The 26,406-nt window shown below is 34.2% G+C and overlaps 1 protein-coding gene and 1 long non-coding RNA gene across 4 annotated transcripts in view; one reads left to right on the top strand and one right to left on the bottom strand.

Annotated features, from left to right (window-relative positions):
• Positions 1–26,406, bottom strand: part of chst15 (carbohydrate sulfotransferase 15) — a 181,323-nt gene that overhangs the window by 17,822 nt on the left and 137,095 nt on the right. For all 3 annotated transcript variants that reach the window (XM_030122170.1, XM_030122168.1, XM_030122171.1), the window contains 2 exons: positions 15,902–16,045; positions 6,724–6,880 (listed from right to left, as the gene is read on the bottom strand). In XM_030122170.1, the coding sequence (XP_029978030.1) occupies positions 6,724–6,880; positions 15,902–16,045 (301 nt within the window). The remainder of the gene's footprint in view (positions 1–6,723; positions 6,881–15,901; positions 16,046–26,406) is intronic.
• Positions 1,648–22,965, top strand: LOC115410512 (uncharacterized). Its single transcript, XR_003934103.1, has 3 exons — positions 1,648–1,794; positions 13,161–13,164; positions 22,922–22,965. It is a non-coding gene; the product is annotated as an uncharacterized LOC115410512 (long non-coding RNA).

Genomic DNA, 26,406 nt, shown 5'->3' with positions numbered 1-26,406 from the left:
CTTATATAGACTATAAATAAAGACACTGTGTTAAATTTGATGATCCTAGTGGTTTTTCTGATCCGGACGTGGGTTTTTCATGAATTTTAGTCTCATTCCAGGTTTTGCATGTAACCCATCGTGTCCACTTGCGTTACATGCAGAACCTGCCCAGTTAAATGCATATAAATCGCGAATGATTGGCGATAAATTTGTGAAACACTCTTCCTTGCATAATTTGTTCAATTCCCAAAATGTACCTGTGAAAGAATAAAAAAATTCGACAAAGTAGTAGCGCGTAATTTTTCTGTTACATACAGATTTTTGTATAAAAATAATGTAAAAAAAAAAAAAAGTAAAAATGTGTTTTATCTGAAAAATTGTTTTAAATATAGACCCAAAGTGTTTCCAAACTTGCTTCATAACATTAGTCTACATCTAGTTTGAATTTTTAGCCCCATGTCCTGTTTTTAGGGAGCAGTTTCATTGTAGCATCCATACTTAATTTACGGATTATGTAGATTTTCATAAAACCTCAGATTAAAGATGAAGGTTATTATTATCAGAAACGGAGAAAACTGAAGAAAAAGGGAATTTTTCAGCGACGATATCAATAACTGAACATAAAACAATAGTGTCCATCCACTGTCATTGATCCAACTCCATGGGTTTTTATTGGTGAATCAATGTTATAGAAGATGACAGTGTTTCCATGGTGACTACAGAGCCTCTGAATGTCCAAATGGGTCATATCTCATGACCATGAAAAGATGACAAACTGCATTTTACATCAAGTATTTACATGTATTTATAGAATTAGTGGATCAAAAGGGATTAAACAGTTTAGCTCAGTAGATGGTTTTGGTCACCGGTGGCTGTTTGGGTTTTTAGGGGTTAAAGGGGTCATATTTTCAAAATTTTGCTATTAGTTTTTGGTTCATTTATTTGTGTATTTGGACCCTAATAGTTCATTAAGTTTGAATTTGAACCCTCCAGGTGCTGCAAAGCTATCTTTATATTAACCCTTTCATGCATGAATTATGAGAACGTTAGTTGAGGGGTTTTTTTGTTTGTTTGTTTGTTTGTTTTTGAGTGTTTTTATTTCTCCTTAGGCATGAAAAAAACAATGAGATTGAGGTTTTTTTTTTCATAGATTTACAAAAATGTCCACTCAGCTACACCGTGAATTTTATCCTTGAAGCAAAGAAACATGTATTTAAAACCCAATGTCATAAAGTGATATGAAAACAGTGAAATGAAACCATGTCTAATGCAGCTAATCTGATGTTTTCTCACATTTTAACATATTCTAATACTAGTTATTACTCACTTCATGGAGATAATATGCAAAAACTAAATATTAACAATTGATTTCCACTCAAGAACCAATCAAGAACAGCAAAGTTACAGTAATGGTATGAATTGCAGTTTATGAGATGATGCATAAGTGTCCACTGTGTTGGTTGATATGGAACTAAAACAACAAAACCCATGAATATACAAGAGAACAGCTGGAGAATAGCTGTCCACTGTAGTGACCAGTATGCATGAAAGGGTTAATTCTGGCAAAAATCTAGTGGATTTCTACAACCTGTTTTAATTCCTTCTTAATTTGTTACGTTTCATAACTAGTTATGTCACGATATTTGCACATTTAAAGTCAAGAATTCCAATGAACATTTCTCCAAGTACGACATAATTGTTTGTGAGCAGCAGCGGTTGTAGTAAAAACTGAAAATACGTCCAAACTTTGAGCCGATTACCTAAAATGTTCAGTTGTTGGTTGCATTAACAAACACGAGTGGCTGAACAGGTGTGAAGTGGCTCATGTGCATTTAAAGGGCCAGCGCTCCAAACCACCTTTCTGGTGTCATTACTCAGAAATAGGATTCAAAGGAGATTATTTATCATTCCATCACAGAGAAAGAACGACACTAGTTACTGAGGACCTGTATTAGCCATAACAATATAGAATAAATAACTAATAAATAAATGAGTACATTAAAATTGACTAAAATCTAAGGCTAATTTAAAAAATAAAGTAAAATAAACATCTAAAATTTAGCATTAAAATACCTACATAAAATATGGTTGAAGATGGACCTGTGGAGTTGAATTAATGAAGAATTCAGACCCAAGCAGAGCATTTACAGCTTATGTAGACCACAGAGAAATGTTTGAAAATGCATAATTCCACTTAAAAAAGCAAAATATTACTCTTTTAAAACTTATAAAAAGATCAAAACATGATAGAGACGAAAAGGCAAAATCACATCACTGTTTAACTTTGTAGGAAAACAGTGGATTAAGTTTACAGGGTACATTCTGTACATAGACTTTTGGATTATCGGAGTTTTGTTCAGGCTTTCCTTTCTGAAATATCGGATTCATTTAGTCGTAAATGAATCTGTAAGTACTAAGCCCTTTGCTCGTGAGAATACACCGGGAGCTTAGCGAGCTTTTCTGTGGGAGACAGCTCATGTCTGATGATGCACGGCGTCTCAAACATAATAAAACAAAGGCTCAACTATTTGCATGACTTATCTGATAAATGTTTGACTGTAACAGAAAGGGATCACACAGACATATGAGCCATATAAACGCTCCATTACGATTTAGTTTCAGACATTATACGGCATCTGTACCAATGAGATGTCTTGGTTGTAAACAAGTCTCACGTAATAAAAATGGCACTGCTAATCTAATTGAGCATGCAATTCATTTCCCCGAGAATTGCTTTTGGGAAAGGTTGCACAGGCTGCGATTTGACAGACAAAAGCAATTATAGAGAGCATGTTCAGACATTCTCTGAAGCAAAATCAGCATTAAGGGCGTAAAGTAACCTCAGTTAAAACCGAAGGCCTGCCAGGCATCCAGGAGTCTGATAAAGGCGTCATAATAAAACTTATGTGACAGCCAGACGGAGTAAAAGGCAGCAAATCTTCAGTAAGAACATGTCTTTGTTTAGTGTAAACGCTGAAAGTAGGCGTCTGCATGAGCAGTGTAAACAGTCATGATGGACAGCTGAAGGCGGGGGGGCGGCAGGGTGCATGTTCTTCATCCAAATAAAAATTCCAGACTTTTTTAAAACTACTTTTTTTTCTCCCCAAAACCTTGACTTTATGTACTTTTATACTTGTTTTCCTACTTTTTTGGTTCAGATTGTATCTGTTGTGTGTAGTAGAAAAGTTCATTTTCACCCTTTCATGCATGAATTATGAGAACCTTAATCAAGAGGTTTTTATTCCTCTTTAGGCATTAAAAAAAAACCAATGCAATTGGAAAAAAAAATTATGAAGCTATTTGTCATCTAGTTGAAAAAATGTCCCCTAAGCTGGACACCATGCATTTAATTTTTGAAGCAAAGAAACATGTATTTACTAATACTGTGTGAAAATTATGAAAGAAAAACATTTTAATGCTGCTAATCTGGTGTTTTCTAACATTTTAACATACTCTAATACTAGTTGTTAATCACCTCATGGAGATAATATGGGGAGAAAAAAAAAAAACAAAAAACTTTTTGTTGTTAATTACAGTCTAGTAACAATAACAAGCAATGGATTTATACTCATGTTTTAACAGCAAAGTTACAGTGATGTTATCAGTTGCAGTGTTTGTGATGATGTATTAGTGTCCACTGTGTCGGCTGATATGAAACTAAAAGAAAAAATTCCATGAATATACAAGAGAACAGCTGCAGAGGAACTGTCCACTGGAGTGACCACTGTGCATGAAAGGGTTAATAAATGTATGAATGAATGAATACATAACTCACATTAAATTATGTTTCACTGACAGAAACATTTTTAAAACCTATGAAAATCACAAAAGTGCATGAATATTATACAAAGAAGTTTCACTAGAATAATTTCAATCAAGTTTTTTTCAAAATATGTTTTAGAAGTGTTGTAAGTTCGACTTCCTCCCACTCCTTTCCAAATATGCAAATAAAAGCATATTTTGTTTTCATGTGTTTGTGTGCACGTGAGTTTTTCATGTTTTCTTGCATTCTGTTTTATTTCTAAGGACAAAAGTAGGATTCCTTTGTTTTGTTGCATATTCGAAATAAACTGAAACTAATTGACTAATATGTTTTCCTCATGTATTTCTTATCTTCCAAGATTATGTGCCTTTGTACATACTCTAAAATTTGACGATGAGAGAAACTTTTTTCCACACTTTATTAAGACTTTCACCCAAAATTTCAGATTTTTCAAAGTCTGTAAAACTGTTTCAAAAGTCCTTGTGGCAAGGTGCTGGCGCAGGTCTTGAAAAGTCTGGAATTTTGTGTGAAAGTCTTAATAAAGTGTGGAAAAAAGTTTCTCTCATAGTCGAATTTTAGAGGAAAAGGAACATAATCTTGGAAGATAAGAAATACATGAGAAAAACATATAAAAACTGGACATGATTTCACTAACCGGTCAGAACTGGAATGATTCCAGTGAAACTTGTTCGTGTGATATCCATGCACTTTTGTCATTTTCATGTTTTTGAAAATGTTTCTGTCAGTAAAATGTAATTCACTTTGAATTATGCATTTATTCATATATTTATTAAAATGAACTTTTCTACCACACTGCAAAAATCAAAATCTTACCAAGTGTATTTTTCTCATTTCTTGTCAAAATATCTCATCACACTTAAAATCAGACATAATCACCTAAAGAGTAACTTTTCAGTGAGATATAAGAACTTATTTTTAGACAATAGATCTGGAAAATCTTATTTCAAGAAATCTTACCAAGATAATTTTCACTTGTTCCATTGGCAGATTTTTTTTTTTTTTTTTTTTTTCTTCAAGTTTTTTTTGCTTATTTCAAAAAATTTTTGCATAAGTCAAACCAAAATATCTGCCAATGGAACAAGTGAAAATGATCTTAGTAAGAGTTCTTGAAATAAGATTTTCCAGATCTATTGTCTAAAAATCAGTTCTTATATCTCACTGAAAAGTTTCTCTTTAGGTGATTTTGTCTTATTTTAAGTGTGATGAGATATTTGGACTGGAAATGAGAAAAAAAAAAAAAAAACACTTGTAAGATTTAGATTTTTTTTCCAGTGTATGGGTTAATTATCATCACTCAAGATAAAACATGCTTCAAAAATAGTTATATAACACTACATGTACTGTAAGTAGCATTTGTAAGGATGTGCATTATGTTGTAGAATAAAAATATGTTGCATAAAATAAAGCACTTATAGTTCAACAACTAGAGATACACATTCACAGTTAATATATCATGACAAATGAATTTTTACATTAATCTCAATTTCCATGAAGGAGAAAACTAATTAAGTGAAATAATTTATTAATTAATATAAACCCAGGCCTAAGTCGACAATTAATGGAAAGTGAGATGAGATATTTTGATTAGGAATGAGAAAAATACACTTGGTAAGACTTAGATTTTTGCTGTGTACACACAACAGGTACAATCTCAACTAAAAAAGTAGGAACACAAGTATAAAAGTACATTAACCCTTTCATGCACAGTGGTCACTACAGTGGACAGTTCTTCTCCAGCTGTTCTCTTGTATATTCATGGGTTTTGTTGTTTTAATTCCATATCAGCCAACACAGTGGACACTTATGCATCATCCCATACACTGTAATTCATCCCATTGCTGTAACTTTGCAGTTCTAGATAAACCTGATCTGCAGTGACATGTTTCAGTGTAATCAATTATTTGTTGGAAAAAAAAATGTTTTTTTTTTTGTATATTATCTCCATGAAAAGGGTAATAATTAGCCTTAGAATATGTTAAAATGTGAGAAAACATCAGATTTTATTTCATTGTTTTAATATCAATTTCTGATATTGGATTTTAAACACATTTCTTTACTTCAAAAATGAAATGCATGGACATTGTTGTAACTCCATGGAAAAAAAAAAAAAAAAAAAAAAAACTTGATCACATTGGGTTTTTTTTCCCATGCCTATGGAGGAATAAAAACACTCAAGAAAAAAATCTTAACTAAGGTTCTCATAACACTGGTCAACAACAAATTTATTGTTTAAGTTTTTTGAGCTGATTTAGGATAATTTTGGTGTGCTGAATCCAAAAATCACATTAATTTTGCTCAATCAGGTCAACTTTCTGAACTATGCTACATATTGGCTTTTTAACATTTTTGCTTACATTTATGGGCATTTTCACATCATATGATACAAAATTCTTTCATATTTCTTGCAATAAACGAGTTCTGAAGATTTTACTTTTGCCAATTTATGATTAATGATATTTTTTAATATTACAGGTGAATGAAATGGCTTTGACTAGAAGATCTTGCAAAAATAAGCCTGACGTATTCTGCTACATCGGCGGTGAATACACCATTGTACCTAACAGGAATCAAGTCACAAGTTTCATAAAGTGTGCTTACCAATCTTATTTTGGTATTAATTATTATATTTTGTGAGAAGATCAAATTTTTCAAAATCAAATTAGCAAAAAAAGACCTGACCTGATTGAGAAAAACAGATGTCATTTTCGGATTTAGCGGTGCAAAATGGTCCTAATTCAGTTGAAAAAACTTAGACAACTTGCAAAAAACATTTTTTTGTAACCCAGTGTAATTAATGCATGAAAGGGTTAAAAAAAAAAAGCATTTATGAAAAAGTCTGGAATTTTTCTGTAGATAAAGACCAAGCACCTGTGTGTCACCGTGAAAACTCGACTGTCTTTTTTCTATTTTGGGGTAAAAAAAAACTCTGCATCAGGAGGTTGTAGTTTCAACGTTACCTCTCCACCGGGTCCCTGAGCATGACGATGAAGCGTGCATCTGGCTGCAGGGCGTGGACGAAGTCCTGGATAAGGAAGGGTGGCTCTCCCTCTGTGGTGTTGTCATAGAAATACACCCAGGCGTTGTTGTCCCACATGGTGGACGCACTGGCTTCTCCTGCAAAACAAACCCGCCCAAGTTCAAGCACAATGCATTTTGGGTGTATATGTCTTTTTCTATAAAAAAAACCAGCAATGTGAAGAAGTTGTTTTCTTGTCACATCTCTCAGAAACCTCAGTCAGCTGCTTTTCTTCACCTCAAGGAGGGGTTTTATTTATGTTTGGTCAGCCTGGGTGCACTGCAATGACAGGATAAAACCAATGGAAGCTTACGAAATGACACATATTATGAGGAATCATGAATAAGGGATAAGGGAAATCATAAATGTATGTCTAACAGGGACAGATGGTGTTTGTGATGACGTGTACTTGTGATGAAAAGTTGAAATCTGAGTTGGAGCGATTGATAAACTAGGCCAGTACGCTACATATAAGAGATGGAAACTACTGTTGTACTAGATAAGAGGCCTGTGAATATTACTGAGGGAGTGGGATTGAAGGAAATTCTGTCTGATTTTTAAAAATTAAGTCCAGTTCTTATGTTTTTTCTGTGATAATTCATGGTTTGAACCCATAAAGCAGGGGTGTCAAACTCATTTTAGTTCAGGGGCCACATTCATGTAAATTTGATCTGAAGTGGGCCAGACCAGTAAAATAATAACATAATAATATATACGTAAATAATGTCAACTCCAAACTTTTCTCTGTGTTAGAGCAAAAAAAGTAAATTTATATTATGAAAAGGTGTACATCTACAAACTATCCTTTCAGATGTGAATAACATAAACAAACTGAAAAAAATAAGTGTAATTTTAACAATATTCTGCCACAGTTTATCATTTACACATGTACATTATAACGTACAGATCACAGTGGATCTACAAACACACAGAACATTTAATAACAGACAGAATCTTGTTAAAATTGTACTTAAGACATTTCATGTTGTTCATATTTGTTCAGGTTATTCACATTTTTGCGACATTATTTTTGTGTAAATAAATAAAAATATTTACCTTTACAAAGAAAAAAATATGGAATTATCATTAATTATATGTTATTATGATAGTATTTTACTGGTCCTGCCCACCTGAGATGGAATTAGTCTGAATGTGGAACCTGAATTAAAAGGATTATTAATATCTTCAGTGTAATTTTTGCATTTCACAAATTCATCCCGCGGGCCAGACTGGACCCTTTGGCGGGCTAGATTTGGCCCCCGGGCCGCATGTTTGACACCTGTGCCATAAAGACCCAGTGCTACTTTTATGAGTCTTCATATTGTAATTTTTCTCTCTATTTAATCCTTTCTTATGTGAATTAGCACTATTTATCGCAATATTATCCTCTCCATTTTGTATTTATTTCAGTAAAAATCAAGTATTTTCCGATATTTATCTTTACTGATCATGTACTTTTATTATCTTGCTGAGATTACATTTGAGGGTTGTCATAACAAAAACAGAAAAAAACTTGAGAAAAAGTGATTTTATTTGCAAAATTTATCATTAACTGAACATAAACCAAGTGTCTTCATTCACTGTCATTGATCCAACTCCATGGGTTTTACTGGCAAATCAATGTTGTAGAAGATGACTGTGTTTCCACGGTAACTACGGAGCCTCCGAACATCTAAATGGATCGTATCTGATGACCATGAACAGACGACCAATTATTACCGCTGCCAAGTGTAACAGCGGAGATTATGTTTTCAACTGGGTTTGTCTGTTTGTTAGCAAGATAACTCAAAAAGTTATGGACAGATTTGGATGAAATTTTCAGGAAATGTTGGTATGACAATGAACAAATGATTACATTTTGGTGGTGATGGGGGGGGGGGGTCTGCGCTCTCCGAGTGCTTTTCTAGTTTTTAATTATTTTAATCCGTAAAGACTCAGTCATACTTTTGTGTGAATTTTTCTGTAGATTTAACTTTTTATTGAGCAATTTATCACCATTTTTTTTATAATAATATCCTGTATTTTGCATTTTTTCAGTGTAAATCATGTATTTTCTCATATCTGATGACCACGAAAAGATGATAAACTGCATTTTACACCAATTATTTACATGTATTGATAGAATAAATGGATCAACAGTTAATAAACATTTTAGATCAGTAGATGATTTTGGTCACTGGTGTATGTTTGAGTCTTTATGGGTTAAGCTGATTTTGTTTTTCTTCTTCTTCCAAACACCTCCAAAAGTAAGACTTAAGAAAATAGAACCCTCTGGAACATCCCAAAAATGTAAAAAAAAATAAAAATTAAAATAAAAAAAAAAGAACCTTTTTAATTGGATTTGTGTAGACTTCATTTTTTATTCCTGTTTTCTCCAGCATTTTTTCTGCAGAAGCTACATAATTGGTTTTCTGTATGTACCTGTTTATTTTTACTTCTTCCTACAGTCAAATACACACTGTTAAACACATACAAGTCCTAAAGAGGAAACTTGGAGACTTGAGAGCCAGCACATAAACAAATAGTAATAACAAGAACAGGTAAAGCAATCAATAAAATTAACAAAATTGATAAAAAATGAAAATAAAAATCAGCTACAAGAACAAAATAAACCACAAACTGAACAAAATTAAAGAAATATGTTGAAATAATTGGTGTAAAATGCAGCTTGATGATGATGAGAATAACAGTAATAATAATAATAATAATAATAATAATAATAATAATAATAATAATAATAATAATAATAATAGTAATAATAATATAATTTTATCTAGTGATTTTGATCCAAGTGCTTTACAACACAACAATACAAGTAAGAGTGACACAAAAACAAATTCAATAAAATAAATGCAATTCCGTAAAAACAGTTAAGAATAAATTAAGATCATAATAAAATTATAATAAAACACAAAAAAACTCAAACAATACAACTCAGGACTCACTATATTAACCCTTTCATGCATGAATTATGAGAACCTTAGTCAATATTTTTTTCTTGAGTGTTTTTATTCCTCTGTAGGCATGAAGAAAATGCATTTGAAAAAAAAAAAAATTATGAACCTATTTTTCATGCAGTTACAAAAATGTCCACTCAACTGGACAACATGCATTTAATTTTTGAAGCAAAGAAACATGTATTTAAAACTCATCATCAGAAAGTGATAAACTGTGAAAACTATGAAATAAAAACATTTTTAATGCCACTAATTGCTAAACTGCTAATGTTTTCTCACATTTTATCATACTCTAATATTAGTTATTACTCATTTCATGGGGATAATATCCTCCTGAAACCCAGGAAATAGATAGTTTTAGCTGTTTTTTTATTTAAAAAATGGTCTTAATTGGAAACTGCATAATGCAACAGTTTTTTCAGATACATTTTCAAATTCATTATTCATTCATTATTTTTATTTATTGATTGATTTTTTTAATGGAATATCCTTTGCAATGCATAGCCTTTTTAAAGTAAAACTGTCGAACTTTTGTCCCCTACAGAGGACAAAATGCATTGCTGGGTTTCAGGTGGATATGAAAAAACAACCAAAAAAACAAAAAACAAATTTAAAAAAAAAAAAAAAATTTTTTCAAAAGTTAATTACAGTCTAATAACAATTAGCCATTGATTTACACTAAAACATGTTACTGTACATCAGGTTTATCAAGAACAGCAAAGTTACAGTAATGGTATGAATTGCAGTGTATGGGATGATGCATAAGCTCCACTATGTTTGGTTGATATGGAACTAAAACAACAAAACACATGAATAAACAACAGAACAGCTGTAGAATAGCAGTCCACTGTAGTGACCACTATGCATGAAAGGGTTAAGGTGAAGGTCTCATTTTCAATATTACTGAGAAAACAGGAGTTAACAAGAAAAGCACTCAGAGAGCGCAGACCTCCGCCAAGACAGACCCCCCCCCCCCCCCCCCATTAACCACCAAAATGTAATCATTTCTTCCTTGTGCCAGTATCAACATTTCCTGAAAATTTCATGAAAATCCGTCCATAACTTTTTGAGTTATCTTGCTAACAATCAAACAAACACGCAAACACACAAAGCAAAGTGATCACGATACCTCCTGGCAGACGTCATAATAATGCATCCAGCTGTGAGGATGACTTTAGAGTGAGCGCCATCCTCAGCACCGCGTCAGTACGTCAGCTCATAATGAGTCAGAGGAGGTCGTTTCTCAAACAATTTGAGAGCAAAAACTTTATCAGGCAGCGCTGAGAAATGATATCCAGGATTCATTAGGCTGTCTGTGCCTTCATTATCCTCTTATCTGTGAAGTGAGGCTGTGATGTATTTGGAGGGAACACAACATAGGCCTTATCTGCCCGGCTTCCTCCGGGAAAGGGATGATAGCCAGGACCTATTTTCTGCGATGACAACGGTGAGAGTGAAACAGGATCGCCGCTAATGCCGTTATGCTTAAAATGATGACACACTGTGATCAAGTCTATTTAAAGGTCTCCGTGTCCATTAAAAGGGCTTATTTTCGCTGTAAAAAAAAAAAAAAAAAAAAGGGGGCAATCAAACGGCCGAGTCAGACCCTGGTGTTTCACAGCGGCTTGGTTTTGGCCGGCGCTCCATGAGAGTCAGAAGCTGGAGATCCTGGCTCCAGGCCTGCACCTCGCTGGGCTCTCCCAAGGCACGGTGTGAATACTGAGCAGGGCTTTGGCACGCTCCCCCCCCCACCCCCACCCCCTTATAAGGATTATTTATTTAAAGAGGGAAACAAAACAGGGCGGCATGCTAAGCTGCGCTCAATGCTCCGTCTTAGTCCGCAGTGAAAAGGCTATTGTTGTGGGTTAAATCAGTTTTTCTTTGCAGCTGGCCGCTCCTTTAAGATGATGTTTGGATGAGAGGAAAAGACAGAGACGGATGGAAGCAGGATATGCAGATAGAGGGAGGAAGCCGTAATACTTCTCCACCCTGCTGCGGATATTATAGCCGTCCCCGACACTAAAAACAATGATTCCTTTCTACAGCACTCCACTGAAGTGGCTAAGTGGAGCAGAAGGACGTCCAGTGTCATTAGGCCGTTAGAGGCTCTCTGGAGGGCTGAGTCACAGGTTCTCCCAAAAATCACTGTCACTTGTGGGAGTGAGCGTGTGCGCCACCACGGGCCAACCCACCCCTCCCTCTGATCGCTCTAATGCAGGGGTCTCAAACATGCAGCCCTGGAGCCAGATGCAGCCCACCAAAGGTTCCAATCCGGACTGTGGGATGAATTTGCAAAGCGCAAAAATTCCACAGTCAAGGCTGGTGAACTAATTTTTGTTCAGGTTTTACAAACACAGGGTGTGATTTGTCAAAAAACTTGGGGGGGGGGCACATGCACATGTAGAAATGATAAGTTGAGGCATAATATTGTTAAAATTGCACTTAATTACCTCCGCCAAGGAGGTTATGTTTTTGCCAGGGTTTGTTTGTTTGTTTGTTTGTTTGTCTGTCTGTCCGTTAGTGTGCAACATAACTCAAAAAGTTATGGACAGATTTTGATGAAATTTTCAGGGTTTGTTGGAAATGGGATAAGGAAGAAATGATTAAATTTTGGTGGTGATCGGGGGTGGGGGGGGGCCCATTTCCAACAAACCCTGAAAACTGCATCAAAATCTGTCCATAACTTTTTGAGTTATGTTGCACACTAACGGACAGACAAACAGACAGACAAACAAACAAACAAACAAACAAACAAACAAACAAACAAACCCTGGCAAAAACATAACCTCCTTGGCGTGGGGGGGCCCACGGGGGGGCCACTGATCAGCCTTGGCGGAGGTCTGCGCTCTCCGAGTGCTTCTAGTTTTCTTAAGAAATTTCATTTTTTTCAGGTTATTCACATCTTTTTTGTAAGTATTTTCATAATTTCATGGGGGGGTTTTTCGCACTAAAACAAAGACAACTAGAAGCACTCGGAGAGCGCAGACCTCCACCAAGGCTGATCAGTGGCCCCCCCCCGTGGGCCCCCCCACTCCCGATCACCACCAAAATTTAATCATTTCTTCCTTATCCCATTTCCAAGAAACCCTGAAAATGTCATCCAAATCTGTCCATAACATTTTGAGTTATGTTGCATACTAACGGACAGACAAACAAACAAACAAACAAACAAATAAACAAACCCTGGCAAAACCATAACCTCCTTGGCGGAGGTAAAAATTGGGAGTTGTCATTATTTATAGGTTATTATGTTATTATTTTATTGGTCTGGCCCACTTGAGTTCTGAATGTGACCCCTGACAGAAATTGAGTTCGAGCCCCCTGCTCTAACGGCTGCTTTGTGATATTGGAGGCGAAATTACATGTGATGTTCCGGGGTCATTCGGAGACAAACGCTATTGGCTGGTTCCTGATGAGGGAGCAGAGTCCCGTCGGTCCATGTTACACAGTACAACGCAGATCACAGCTCTGATGCACGACCTGACTAACTAATGTGATTCAGCCAAAGGGGAGGGTGCACCCCCGTCTGTGCAAAAAAACACAGGAAGGCAGATGACACCCAACAGGAAACACGTGTCAACGTAGAAAAACTGATGAGACGTGCAATTTTGCAACAAGGTTTATCATGTTCTTTCCATCGTTCACAGATGCACATTATCTGATTTTGTAGTGTTTTTCTCTGAATAATCATTCGGTAATAAACCAATGGGAACGCTTTTAGTGCTGTTAGTGTCAGGTGGTGGTTTACTAAGCTTGCAAAGTGTGAAATCATTGCCGTGTGGGCTGCAGTTGCAACACTGCCATTCAAAAGTTGCAGAGCACTTATTTTCTCTAACAGTCCCCATAATTGCCTGTTAATTTTGTTTATTGCCTTTCACTGTCTTTTTTTGTACCGTTCTGTCTCCTCCTGCAGTGTAATATTGTGCAAATACTGTTTTTGTAATTTATTCAGAGAGGGTTTAGAAGGAACCTGTAGGAACTTGCATCAACTTTCAAGGCTTAATTTACATCCACTGCAGCAACAAAAACTGTAACTAACGAGCACATTTAAGGTTCTTTTTTTATACCGTTAAAATGAACATTTTTTTTCTGTTCAGCCCTGCGTTCTAAAAGGCTTATGCTACCAAAAGTACTTAACCCTTCGGTCCCCCTCGGGCATTTTTGTCTATTTTTGTCTTTTTTTTTCTTTTTCATTTGTTGATCATTTTTGGCTGTGTTACAGCTTTTGGCATGAAATTTGGCGGGAATGTTTGTTTTTTTGTTATATTTTCGAAATCCTGAGTCTTTTACTCTTTGATGTGTTTTATTTTCCCAAGATACATTTTGCACCCTCTTGGTCACCCTCATGGACAAAAGTATACGCACACAAAAAACTGCTATAAAATCATCACAGATCAATATTTTTCTTTACTTTTTTTTTTTTTTTAATAAATCTCTTAACAACTTCCGGCCTGCTCAAAACAACCTAACATTCAACAGTTTTCAGGTTTTAACCCTTTAAATGCCAGTTTAATTATTTGAATTCTGAGTGATTTATTACCAAAAAAAAAAAACACAAAAAAATGTAATATTTTCACTCAGAATTGAATTCAAATGATTAAACTGGCATTTGAAGGTGAAAATCCTGAAAATTCTTGAATGTTTGGTAGTTTTGAGCCGGGCGGAAGTTGTTTAAGAGATTTATAAAAAAAAAAAAAAAAAAAAAAAAAAAAAATTAAAAAAGCAAGAAAAAATGTTGATGTATGATGATTTTATAACACTTTTTTTTTTTTTACACCCTTGTGTACATTTTTATCCAAGAGGGTGACCAGAGTTTTGTTTATTTGAGGGAGGCATAAGGGTTAAAAAGGCACTAAAGAAGACAGCCACAAAAAAAACTGCTATAAAATCATCATAGATCAATATTTTTCTTTGTGTTTTTTTTTTTTTTTTTTAATCTCTTAAACAACTTCCCCCCTGCTCAAAACTACCTAATGTTCAAGTTTTCAGGATTTTAACCCTTTAAATGCCAGTTTAATCACCTGAATTCTGAGCGATTTTATTACACACAAAAAAAAATTTAAATTAAATAAATAAATGAATGAATGAATGAATGAATAAATAAATTGAATATTTTCCATAAAATAAATAGTAGGTGGATGAAACATTGGTTGTGATTAGAGCCTTGGATATGTGAAACATATGCAACAAAATTGATCTGATTGCATTGGTATATTTTCTGTAATGTCGGATACTCTCTCTGGTCACCCTTGTGGACAAAAATATACATATTTTCTTTAACAAATCTCTTAAATTTTAAGGATTTTAACCCTTTAAATCCCAGTGTAATCATTTGAGTTGAATTCAGAGTGAAAATATTCAATTTTTTATTGTTTTTTTTTTTTTTAATATGAATAAATGAGTGAAATATTCTTTTCTTTTTTTTTTGCATTTTTTAAATAAATAAATGACTGAAAATATAAATTTTTTTTGTGTCATTTTTGTAATAAACCACTCAGAATTTAAATGATTGTTAAACTGGCATTTAAAGGGTTAAAATCCTAAAAACTGTTGAATGTCTGGTAGTTTTGAGTGGGGTGGAAGTTGTTTAAGAGATTTGTTAAAAAAAAAAAAAGCAAGAAAAAATGTTGATGAATGATGACTTTATAGTGGTTTTCATGTGCATGTACAATTTTGCCCATGAGGGTTTTTTAAGGGGGGTATAAGGGTTAAAAAGGCATTAAGGCAGACAGGCAGATCATCATAACTCTTGGTCTTTTCTTCAGAGCAGATGTTGGGTTTTGAGGTTTTCCACAGGTAGAGCCTGCTTTTGGATGTGGCTCAAGGACTCAGTTGGCTTAAAATGAAAGAGTTTGTATCAGCCATCACACTGGGAAAAGAGCGTACGTGTGCTTTTAAGGGATTTCTGCCGATTTCTAACCTGCACTCGCTCGTACACTTAAACTTAACCTGTGTCCCGCTGAGTTATAATGACATAAAAAGACGGTTAAATGTGAAGTTTCCACACAGCACTCCAATGTGGATTTATTTAACAAAGTAATGCATGAAGTCATATTTATGGAGCGCCGTTAAAACATTATAGTGTCTGAATGATTACGACTCAAATGAACTTTACTTAGCTGTGAAGTATCGCCCATAAATATTAAAGATGTTAACGCCTACCTATGATGATGCTGGGTCTGCCCGGGGCCCCGCTGGCGTTAGCTGTGAGGTTCCCCTGGATTTGGTACGCAGCCTGATCGAACAGGTCCAGGTAGTCCTCCACGGGGTATCGATCATGGAAACCCTCGCTCAGACGGATGATACCTGGAGAAGACAGAAGGCAGGGGTTGTAAATATGCATCTTAAGGGTCCGATGTTATCCCAGGTCGTGTGTATGGACTAAAATGTGTGTGTAGATGCATAAGTGGGTTAAAAATGGGTTAAAAAGTGAGTTGTTTTCTTGCAATATCTTTGACTAGTGTTCTTGCAGGGTCATAAAAAGTCTTTGAAGTCTTATATTAACAAATCTGCATTTGATACCTTTAAAAAAAAGTCTTTAAAAGGTTTTAAATTTGATACGGTCAGACTTTCATCTTTTGATTGCAATTCAATTATTTATTTATTTTATGTACGTAACCTTTATTTAACCAGGTAACAAGATCTCATTACAAAGGCGATCTGGCCAAGAAGTCAGCAACAAACGTCATAATAATAAATACAAGTTAAAACACACATTTCAAACAAATTATATTAAGCAGTAGTAGGAGTGTTAGAAAATATCAGTTCTGCAGTATATCGTGATATTTCATTTCACAATACTGTATCGATATTAAAAAAACTGTATCAATATTTTTAGGTATTTATTCAAATGCAGATATTGTGAAGGATCATTTTTGTTTTTGTTTATATTTTATTTATTATTCTTTAACACTGTTTTATTAAATAATGTTGGTTCCTTTGTTGGGATTGAACTAAAATACTGTTCTGATGTTAGTACTGAACTAATAGAATATGAACATTTGAGCAGGATCTTAAACTGTAATGTCTGTAAAATATAATTTCAGTTTTAACACAGGAACATTTTGTGATATAGCATTAGATCCTGTTCTGATCAAATAAAAATGTGTTTGGTATTTGTGCATATTTCTGGTATAATTCAATCCTTCAAGGAAATAATCATTTAAAAAAAAGAAAGAAACAAAAAATTGCCTTGTTAACAGTATCATGATATATCGTGATATATCGTATCGTGATCCTAGTATTGTGATGTGTATCATATCGCCAGATTCTTGCCGATGCACAGCCCTAAGCAGTAGTTCAGAGGACAGTAAATGGTTAGATTTCTTTTAAAAGTGCAGTTGTTTGTCATCATAGCGACAATTTACAAATGCAGGCACTGTCCAATTGTGTCTCGTCTATTGAAAAAGTCTTTAAAAGGCTTTAAATTTGATATGGTAAGTCTTAAATTATGTTGAAATAAACCTGTTGGCTATTGTGTTTAAACGTGTCTGTTAAATGTCCAAACTGTAAAGAAAGTAACGCTAGTCGACTCAGTTTCACCTGTTACAACCCGACAATTTATATTGAAATTCGGAAACAATTATCGCTAACTTTGCATCTCTGGTGAGAAATGACTCAGAACAGTAGGAATCAAGGCATTGGAGTAAATAAATACATTTTCTTAAATCGTAGGAGTCACACATTTTTGCCACTATTACCATGAAATAGGCACTGAATTCTGTTCTAAGTAATCCTAAAAAGGTCTTAAAGTCTTAAATTTAACTTGTAAACCTGACGGAACCCTGTTGTAATGAAAAGTTATTATTTCATATTCCAGGTATTCCTCAAAAAAACATGTTACTGATATCATGCCATTTAAAATTTTAACTTGCCTTTTAGAGATTTTATAAAATTGTACTTTTTGTGTTACTACCCCAAGCTTCCATAGGCAGTTATGGTTTGGGTTATGGTTTTGGTTTGTTTGTTTGTTAACACTTTAGCAGCAGAGCTATTGGTTCAATTCATACTAAATCGGGTTTATAAATTGCCAGTGACCCTGCATAGATGTCGTTAAGGAAAGGTAGGTCAAAGTTCACATTTTGTATGATTTTTTAAAAAATCTTCCCATTTACTTACATTAGACGAAATACGTGCAAGGGGTGTGGTTTGTTGTGCCTGGCACCGCTTATTTTCAGTGTAGATTAGATTAGATCAGATAAGACTTTCTGAAATTCAATGATCAAGGCAGCAACAGAATAAAGTGCGAGAAAAAATGTGCATGCATAATGATAGTGAAAAATAATAATATAATTAATATATAACAGATGGATCTCATGAAATCGCCTTGTATGTGACGCCAGTTCATTGCATTTGGCATGGCATATTTACGCATTTTCATCCTTTTGTGTGTTATTCATGGAGTGTCAGTGCACTAGCCGCTAATTGCGCTAACCCAAACCCCGAGCCGCTAATCGCGCTAATGACGTGTTATTTTATGCGGCGTAAACATACGCGCTGAAAGCTTATAATGCGTACAGATAACATGCCAATTAAAAGTGACGTGTTATATGTATGCAATTCACAATATCACGCTGCGTTGTATAATAATAGTAATAAAAATTGTACAGACTTTTACAGTAAAACCAAAAGACTCACTCACTCACAAAATAGATGTTGACATGGTTCTATTATGGTTAGATACTATATATTAGATAAGGTTTATACTTCGCTTTTCAAATTTTCAGATATTAAAAAAAAAATTTGAAAAATTGTTAATAATGTTTAAAAAAAAAAATGAAAAAAGGTGTTTTGTTGAATTTATTTTAATATGACAAAGTGACAAAAGTGTCATAAACACACTGAATTCATCACGGCTCATTTGGACTCATTTATGGAAGGGTTAATGGTCCAGACACTGGAACATCTACGGGTTAAATGGAGCTGGACTCGAACATCCAGGCAGATTTAAGTCTTATTTACTCTCTGATCAGATGGTGATTCATTTAAATCAGAACTACACTAATACCAGGCTTTACTAAGACACATCTCGCCCATGCATATCCCCCCAATGCACTAATTAAATTAACTTTCACAGCAAAATTCTCAGGATAAATGGTTTCAGGGCTGTATTTCTCATTAATATCTCGTATGCAAAAGAAAAGTTGCAAGTTAAACTTTGCCCAAAGAGACACTTAGTCTCATTAAGTGCGTTCACTCAAGTACAAACTGGAGTTTCTTATATTTTACTTGAGGATTTCCAGTTTCTGTAACTTCTGATAATCTACTACATCTTTTTACTCCACCACTGGTTACACTTTCTTCCCAGACAGTGAAAGCCTGTATTTCCAAATCTCCTAAACTGTGACAATGCACAATTGGATGAAAAAGTCATATTGAAAGTTTGGTTTGAGTTTGTGTAGAGTTATAATAAGGATTTAAATATGAGCATTTGTGGATTTCTTTGCCTGCTTTACACCAGGCGTGTCAATCTAACATATAATAACATAAATAATAATCTGATTTTCTTTTTGTTTGTGTGAAAAAACTACAATTACAGTATGAAAATGTGAATAAGTCGAACAGCCATGTACAACCTGAAATATATTAAGAAAAATAAGTGTGATTTCAACAATATTATGTCTCAGCTTATTATTAACACAACTTATAGATCACAAATTCACAAAAGATTTAATAACAGGCATAAAATTGTTAAAATTGCACTTATTTTTCTTCAGACGTTTCAGGTTTTTCATATTTGTTCACATTTTACTGTGAAAGGATAGTTTGTAAATGGAAATATTTTCATAATGTAATTTTACTTTTTCACATGAACCTTTAGCCCTATCAGCCCACCTGCAGTCTGAAAAAATTATATTAATATTCATCTACTATAAAAATATAATAAATCAGGACAATGAATGTTTTTTTCAACTTTTGCTCAAAGTTTAGACCCTAATGTTACTAAAAGTACATCAAAAGTGCATTTTAGTGCAAACTTTAATGTTCAAACATGATTTTTAATCTTTGTGGGGTGAAATATACGCTATTAAAAATCTCCGACATGAACAATTAATTTATGCATATCATCGTCAATCCAGCCGAAAAAAAACAGGCGAGGATAAAAAATTCTAATTTCTCTTTTAGGTTGTTACAGTTTACTCAGGCATAATAATAGATACAATATTTTGGACAATGGTAATAGATTCTGTGAGGTCTGTAAATGTCCACAGATGCCAAGAACATCCATATGAACCTTATTATTGTAAAGTAATTCTTCATTTATTTTGGGTATGTCTTTTTAGGCGTTTTTCCCCTGAAAATATGGTCAGGGTTAAACAGGTTAGGAAAAATAAGTGTGATTTCAACAATATTATGCCTCAGCTTATTATTGACACAACTTATAGATCACAAATTCACAAAAGATTTAATAACAGGCATAAAATTGTTAAAATTGCACTTATTTTTCTTCAGACGTTTCAGGTTTTTCATATTTGTTCACATTTTACTGCAAAAGGATAGTTTTGTAAATGGAAATATTTTCATAATGTAATTTTACTTTTTCACATTAAACCAAGAACAAAATTCATAATTGTCATTATTTATAGGTTTTTATGCCACTACTTTACTTGAGATCACTTTGGTCTGTACGTGGAACATGAACTAAAATGAGTTTAACACCCTTGAGTGTTAATATCCTCAGTGTAATTTTTTCCATTGAAGGGCTTGATCGAACCCTTTGGTGGGCCAGTTTTGGCCTATGTTATGTATGTTTGACTCCCCTGTTTTACACAGTACCTCTCAGTGTCCCTAAATACAATATATCAACCTTATATTTCACTTCTACAACCAGATCCTCCTAACTCTGGGCCTTTAAATGACTTTCATAGGCTGATATCCACTTGTTAATCGGTGACATCATTTTCTGTTTGTTTTTCCTCTGTATTCAGTCTGCTGCAGTACTGTGTCCCTGTGTTCAGTTGTCATTCTACTGCTTTAAATTTAGTTGCTTTTCCATTGACCCTCAAATTGCAGGAAAATGTTATATATAAAAATGTATTTATAAAAATTTACCTAATGAAAAAAAAAACACAATTTCGCCGAAACTCTCGTTTTTCAATTAAAAGTTTTTGCGCTGGCAAGAGGTGGTTTTTCAGGCGTAGCAGAATTGGTAAATCACGCAAAACTGCAATGGAAAGACCCTTCTCTGCAACTAGAGTCACGTGAATAAAAAAAAAAACAAAAAAAAAAAACAGATGTTGACAGATGTTTCAACGAGCAAAGAAGAAGAGTTTTAAAAGAAACATGTCGCAGTATGTGTGGACACTCCAGGAAACCCAGTCATTTTTTAATTTAGTATGAGATAGAGGGGTAATATATAATAATAATAATAATAATAATAATGAATATATCTGTAAATCAACATGATATTTACGTTCGTCGCCATGTTTATGGAATGACTCCTCATGTCATCTCACAATAACAAACAAATCATCGCATTTGTGATTTAATGGAAAAACCGACATTACGCACTTCTGTTTTTTGACAATTAGTAAATATTGGTAAAGTTTTATGCAGATGTCCAATGGAAAAGCGATTAATGATAATAAGGAGCAGAGGAATTGGGTGAAATTGATAAGTGAAGATGCCATTCTTAAACCAGTGAGGGAAAAGCTTGAAATTCGGCTCTAATGTTATCATGTTTGCAAACTAAAACTAGCTCCCACTGCATCTGTCTAACAGGATCTTTATAGATAAGGCTTTTTACGAGGTGTTTCACACCTTCACACTTCATGTTTCATTTGTCAGGCCTTTATCTGTGCCATCCAGTTCAGGGGAAGGTAAATAAAGTAACACACGTAGCTGAACAGGAAGTGAATAGATCAGGAGATTAAACAGCATTTAAAGAGACTTAAAGGGGTCATATTTTGCTAAACCCACTTTTATTAGTCTTTGGTTCATTTATTGTTTGTGTATTTGGACCCTAATAGTTCATACAGTTTGAATTTGAACCCTCCAGGTGCTGCAAATCTTTCTATCTTTATATTCATTTGAGCAAAAATCTAGTGGATTTCTACAACCTGTTTTAATTACTGCTTAATTCGTCATGTCTATAACTAGTTACATCACAATATTTGCACATACAGGGTGGGGAAGCAAAATTTACAATGAACATTTAGTTGTTTTTTCTCAGCAGGCACTACGTCAATTGTTTTGAAACCAAACATATATTGATGTCATAATCATACCTAACACTATTATCCATACCTTTTCAGAAACTTTTGCCCATATGAGTAATCAGGAAAGCAAACGTCAAAGAGTGTGTGATTTGCTGAATGCACTCGTCACACCAAAGGAGATTTCAAAAATAGTTGGAGTGTCCATAAAGACTGTTTATAATGGAAAGAAGAGAATGACTATGAGCAAAACTATTACAAGAAAGTCTGGAAGTGGAGGAAGCAACAAAAAACGTACCAAAGCTTTTATTAAAGCTCTCAAATCCAAAGTCCTAAAGGATCCAACCAAACCCATGAGAAAAATGGCAATTGAACTTGAGGTAGACAACAAGAGCGTTAGAAATGCAGTAAAATATGATTTGAAGTTAAAATCTTACACAACAACACCAAAACACTTGTTGACAACAGCAACAAATCCAACTTTAGCAATTTTTGGGAATCATGTTTATGGCCGCCTTCTAGCCCAGATCTAAACCCTCTGGATTCTGCTGTTTGGGGCGTTTTAGAACATGCTACCGATAGAACATCACACAGCAATGTCGACTTTCTTAAAGATACTATTAAAGAAGAATGGGAGAAGTTGTCACCCGAATATTTGATTTGATATTTACACTTGCGCAAGTTTCAGGAAGCGTGTGAAGGCAGTTATTGAGAAAGAAGGAGGACACATAGAATAAAAACATTTTCTATTATGTCAATTTTCTTGTGGCAAATAAATTCTCATGACTTTCAATAAACTAATTGGTCATACACTGTCTTTCAATCCCTGCCTCAAAATATTGTAAATTTTGCTTCCCCACCCTGTATAAGGTCAAGACTTCCGACGAACATTTCTCCAACTACGACATAATTGTTTGTCAGCAGCAGTTGTAGTAAAAACTGAAAATATGTCTTAACTTGGAGCCAATTACCAAAACTGTTCAGTTGTTGGTTGTATTAACAAACACAAGTGGCTGAATGGACAGAGCAGCACAGTCAAAACCTGGAGGGGGTGGGGGGGCTCATAATGTGATAAAATCCAAGTCCTTAGTGTTACTTTATGTGCTGCAAAAAATGCTAACCTACCAACAGTACAGGCTTGTAAATTATTCCAAATGAGATCAACCTTGAAAATCTAGTCATGGCCATGAGTTCTGGGAATGACACACAGTAATTCTTTGCTTAAAGTTATTTATTTATTTTTAAATTTATTTGGAGGCTACATAAGGCTTCTAATTGTTCATCAATATACCTCAGAAACATGTTCATATTTGTTCATGTTATGTTCAAGTATGGTTCGTAGATGTAAACATTTTCATTATGGAATTTTACTTTTTCCACTCAAAAACACAGTGAAAACTTTGGAAATGATGTTATTTATAAGTTCTTATCCTATTATTTACATCAAACCTGGGCAAAGTAAGGCCCGCGGGCCACATGCTGACCCTGACCGGCCCGCATGAGGTCACCGGCCAATTAAAAGTCAATGCAAATATTTATCAGGGTAATAGATGCAACAAATGCAACAGCACAGCTTTTATTGAGTAGGATCTGCTAAATTAGCGTGTTTTTGCGCATACTTTCCATTCTCAGCATGAAGCTTATGGTTATAATAAAGCTTATTGGTTTGTTGGTCAGTTTCAGCCCATTAAGATGTCAGCTAATGCCAAAAAAAGAAAGAAAGTTCGATTAAAAATGCAGAGATTTTAACAAAACATGGACTTCTAAGTATTTCTTCACTGAAGTCAGAAAAGGAACGGAGATATACAAACAAACAAAGCTGCATTTATGGTTTTTCATGTAAAGTTAACATGGAGCTGGTTTTGCACATTTTTGAGAACGTTTTTGCGAATATTCATTAGATAGTTGTATTCTGTACTCCACATTTTCATTGTATCATTGTACTGTTTCATTTACTGTTTTTATAGAGATATATATTTAGCAGAACTGCAAGTGAATTGATGCAGCCCTTGGTAACTGTCAAAGTTTCTCATGTGGCCCCACAGGAAAATTAATTGCCCACCCCTGATTTACATTATTTTACTGGTCCGGCCCACTTTGTTTCCTATTAGGCTGAATGTGGCCCTGAACTAAAATGAGTTTGACACCCCTGCTGTAGAGAATAGAAACAGTCTTATACACTCTTCTTGTTGAGTTATTTCTTTTCCCCTGCCTGCCCGTGTCTCTACATGTGTTTTTGTAATCGCTCTAAAAGAGGTCATTAGGCCTCCTGTGTTGTCCTGACTGTGGGGTGACTTCATAAAAAACCCACTCTCAGATGGAAATACTATCCCGGCTCAGTTTTCAGCGTTTCCAATTAAGTGCCAATGTCAAGTAAATGCTTTAAATGCAGGCCCGGCAAATGTGTTTTCCATCTGAGCTGCGGTATAATTACAATTTACTAGGCAATTGTGAAGATTCAGTGCACGACTTGAGGAGTATCCACGCTGCACGAGGATAATGAGGTGGCTCAGACGTCTGTTAAGTTCTGCCGATGCTTTGATGGCGTTGCAGTAAAACACCTTTCTCTAGTTAGCAGGGAAACATGATTAGGAAACTCTAGTAAACTCTCCAAACACCCAGCCCGCATCATTATTCATCCACAACTGTCAGTGCGTTATGAGGTGCGACGGCGCTGGTGGTACGCGTCGCTTCAGGGCCTTTTTCTCCTCTTTTTTTTTTTTTTTTTTTTTTTTTATCTCCACGCTTTTTGATATGAATGAGGCGTCACGCAATTTCCATCGAGTCTGTGTTTCTTGATGGGTACTGTATACGGCATCTGCTTAAGATTCAAACCGCCGCTGCTTAAGAAAGTTATGTGGCGCCGATCGCATCAAATCACCTTTTCACCGCTCACTGGAGCCTCAAGGGGAATGAAATAAATAAATACAAAAAAAACAACACGGGCCGCTGGAATTCAGTGTGTTTTCAAAGAGATGTCTTAAGAGGAAAAAGTGCTGATTAGCAGACCATAGAACCTAAATGCAACACCAGAGGGGATACGCAGAGAGAAAGGGAAGTGATGAAAGCATGGGGGACAATAACTGAGAAGGGGTTGTGTCCTTGGGATACACTGTAAAAAAAAAAAAAAAACTTGTAGAACTATCACAGTGCATCGGACTGGAAAGACTGACTTACATTACCAAAGGAAAACTGGAGGAATTTGTACAATTATGGGAACCTTATATGAACATTATGGTATCTGGAAAATAGAGACATGTCATACAAATTATCATTGTTTATTTATTTATTTATTTATTTTAATTATCATGACTGCTGTATTGTAACAATATTATCTTTTTTTTTTTTCTACATACATCTACACAGTTTCATAAGAATATATGAATGTTATTTATATATACATATTTATATATCATTTGGTGCAACTCTACATGGTGTGAATGGGTGTGTGTATGAGTGATTATGTCATTTTGATTCATGTTTGTTATGTCAAACTTAAATACCAATACAAATATCGTAGGGAAAAAAAAACAAAAAAAACACGTAAAAAAAGGTAATATTCCGGCAGCAGGGGTGCCGAAAAAATACTGTTAAATAACAGAAAATAACCATCTCAAAAAAATACAGTAATTTTCCATAATTAAAATAATTTTTTTGCCCAAACTTTACATGAGATTTTGCTTTTTTTTTTTTTTTTTTTACTTTTTAATGTTTAATAAAGAATATTTACATGTATTAAAACAATCAAATTACCAATATATATATATATATATATATATATATATGTATATGAATAATTTTCAATGAGACTAAGTTGTACAATCCATTGATAAAAACTGTATTTGGACAGTTTAGCAGTGCTTATACATGTTATACATTCACAAAAACACATTTATTCAACATTTTTGTTGTGAAACCTCCTGTAATTACACAAGATATTTGTCAAATAAACAAGTCTTGTTAAACTTACAGAACAAATACTTCTTTTATGGTTAATTGTCAGTAATTTTATCTGGTTTTAATTTTTTTTTTTTTTTTTTACAGTATTAAACTTTAAATTAACAGTTTAATCTCATAAATGAAAAATAAATATTTGTGAAACTAAAATACATTTGCAAATGTATTTTAGCTTTATTTTTCTGTGGAAAAAGAAAAAAATTCTTTTAAAAAATTGCAATTTTTTGGTTATTCATGTTATTTTACATTTGACGTGTAAAATCAGTCTATTTTTGTAATTTCATTGATATTTTCCTGTATCTTAAAAACACAGGAAAAATCTGTAAAATAAACAGTGAAAATTCTATTAAATTACAGATTTTTTTTTACAGTGTGTCATCATTCAACTGACAAACTAAAGCACTCTGTTTTTACACATCATTCTCTGTATCATATAATAAAGCCCGCAACGGAAACCCACATAATAGCTGTGACCCAAATAAAGGAAAAATCTGTGAAATAAACAGTGAAATTTCTGTTAAATTACAGATTTTTTTTTTTTACAGTGTACAGCTG

The sequence above is a fragment of the Sphaeramia orbicularis genome, chromosome 19, assembly GCF_902148855.1.
Source record: "Sphaeramia orbicularis chromosome 19, fSphaOr1.1, whole genome shotgun sequence".
Lineage (NCBI taxonomy): Eukaryota > Metazoa > Chordata > Actinopteri > Kurtiformes > Apogonidae > Sphaeramia > Sphaeramia orbicularis.
Note: the sequence above shows the minus strand (reverse complement) of the source record. Positions and strands in the feature narration are given on the sequence as shown.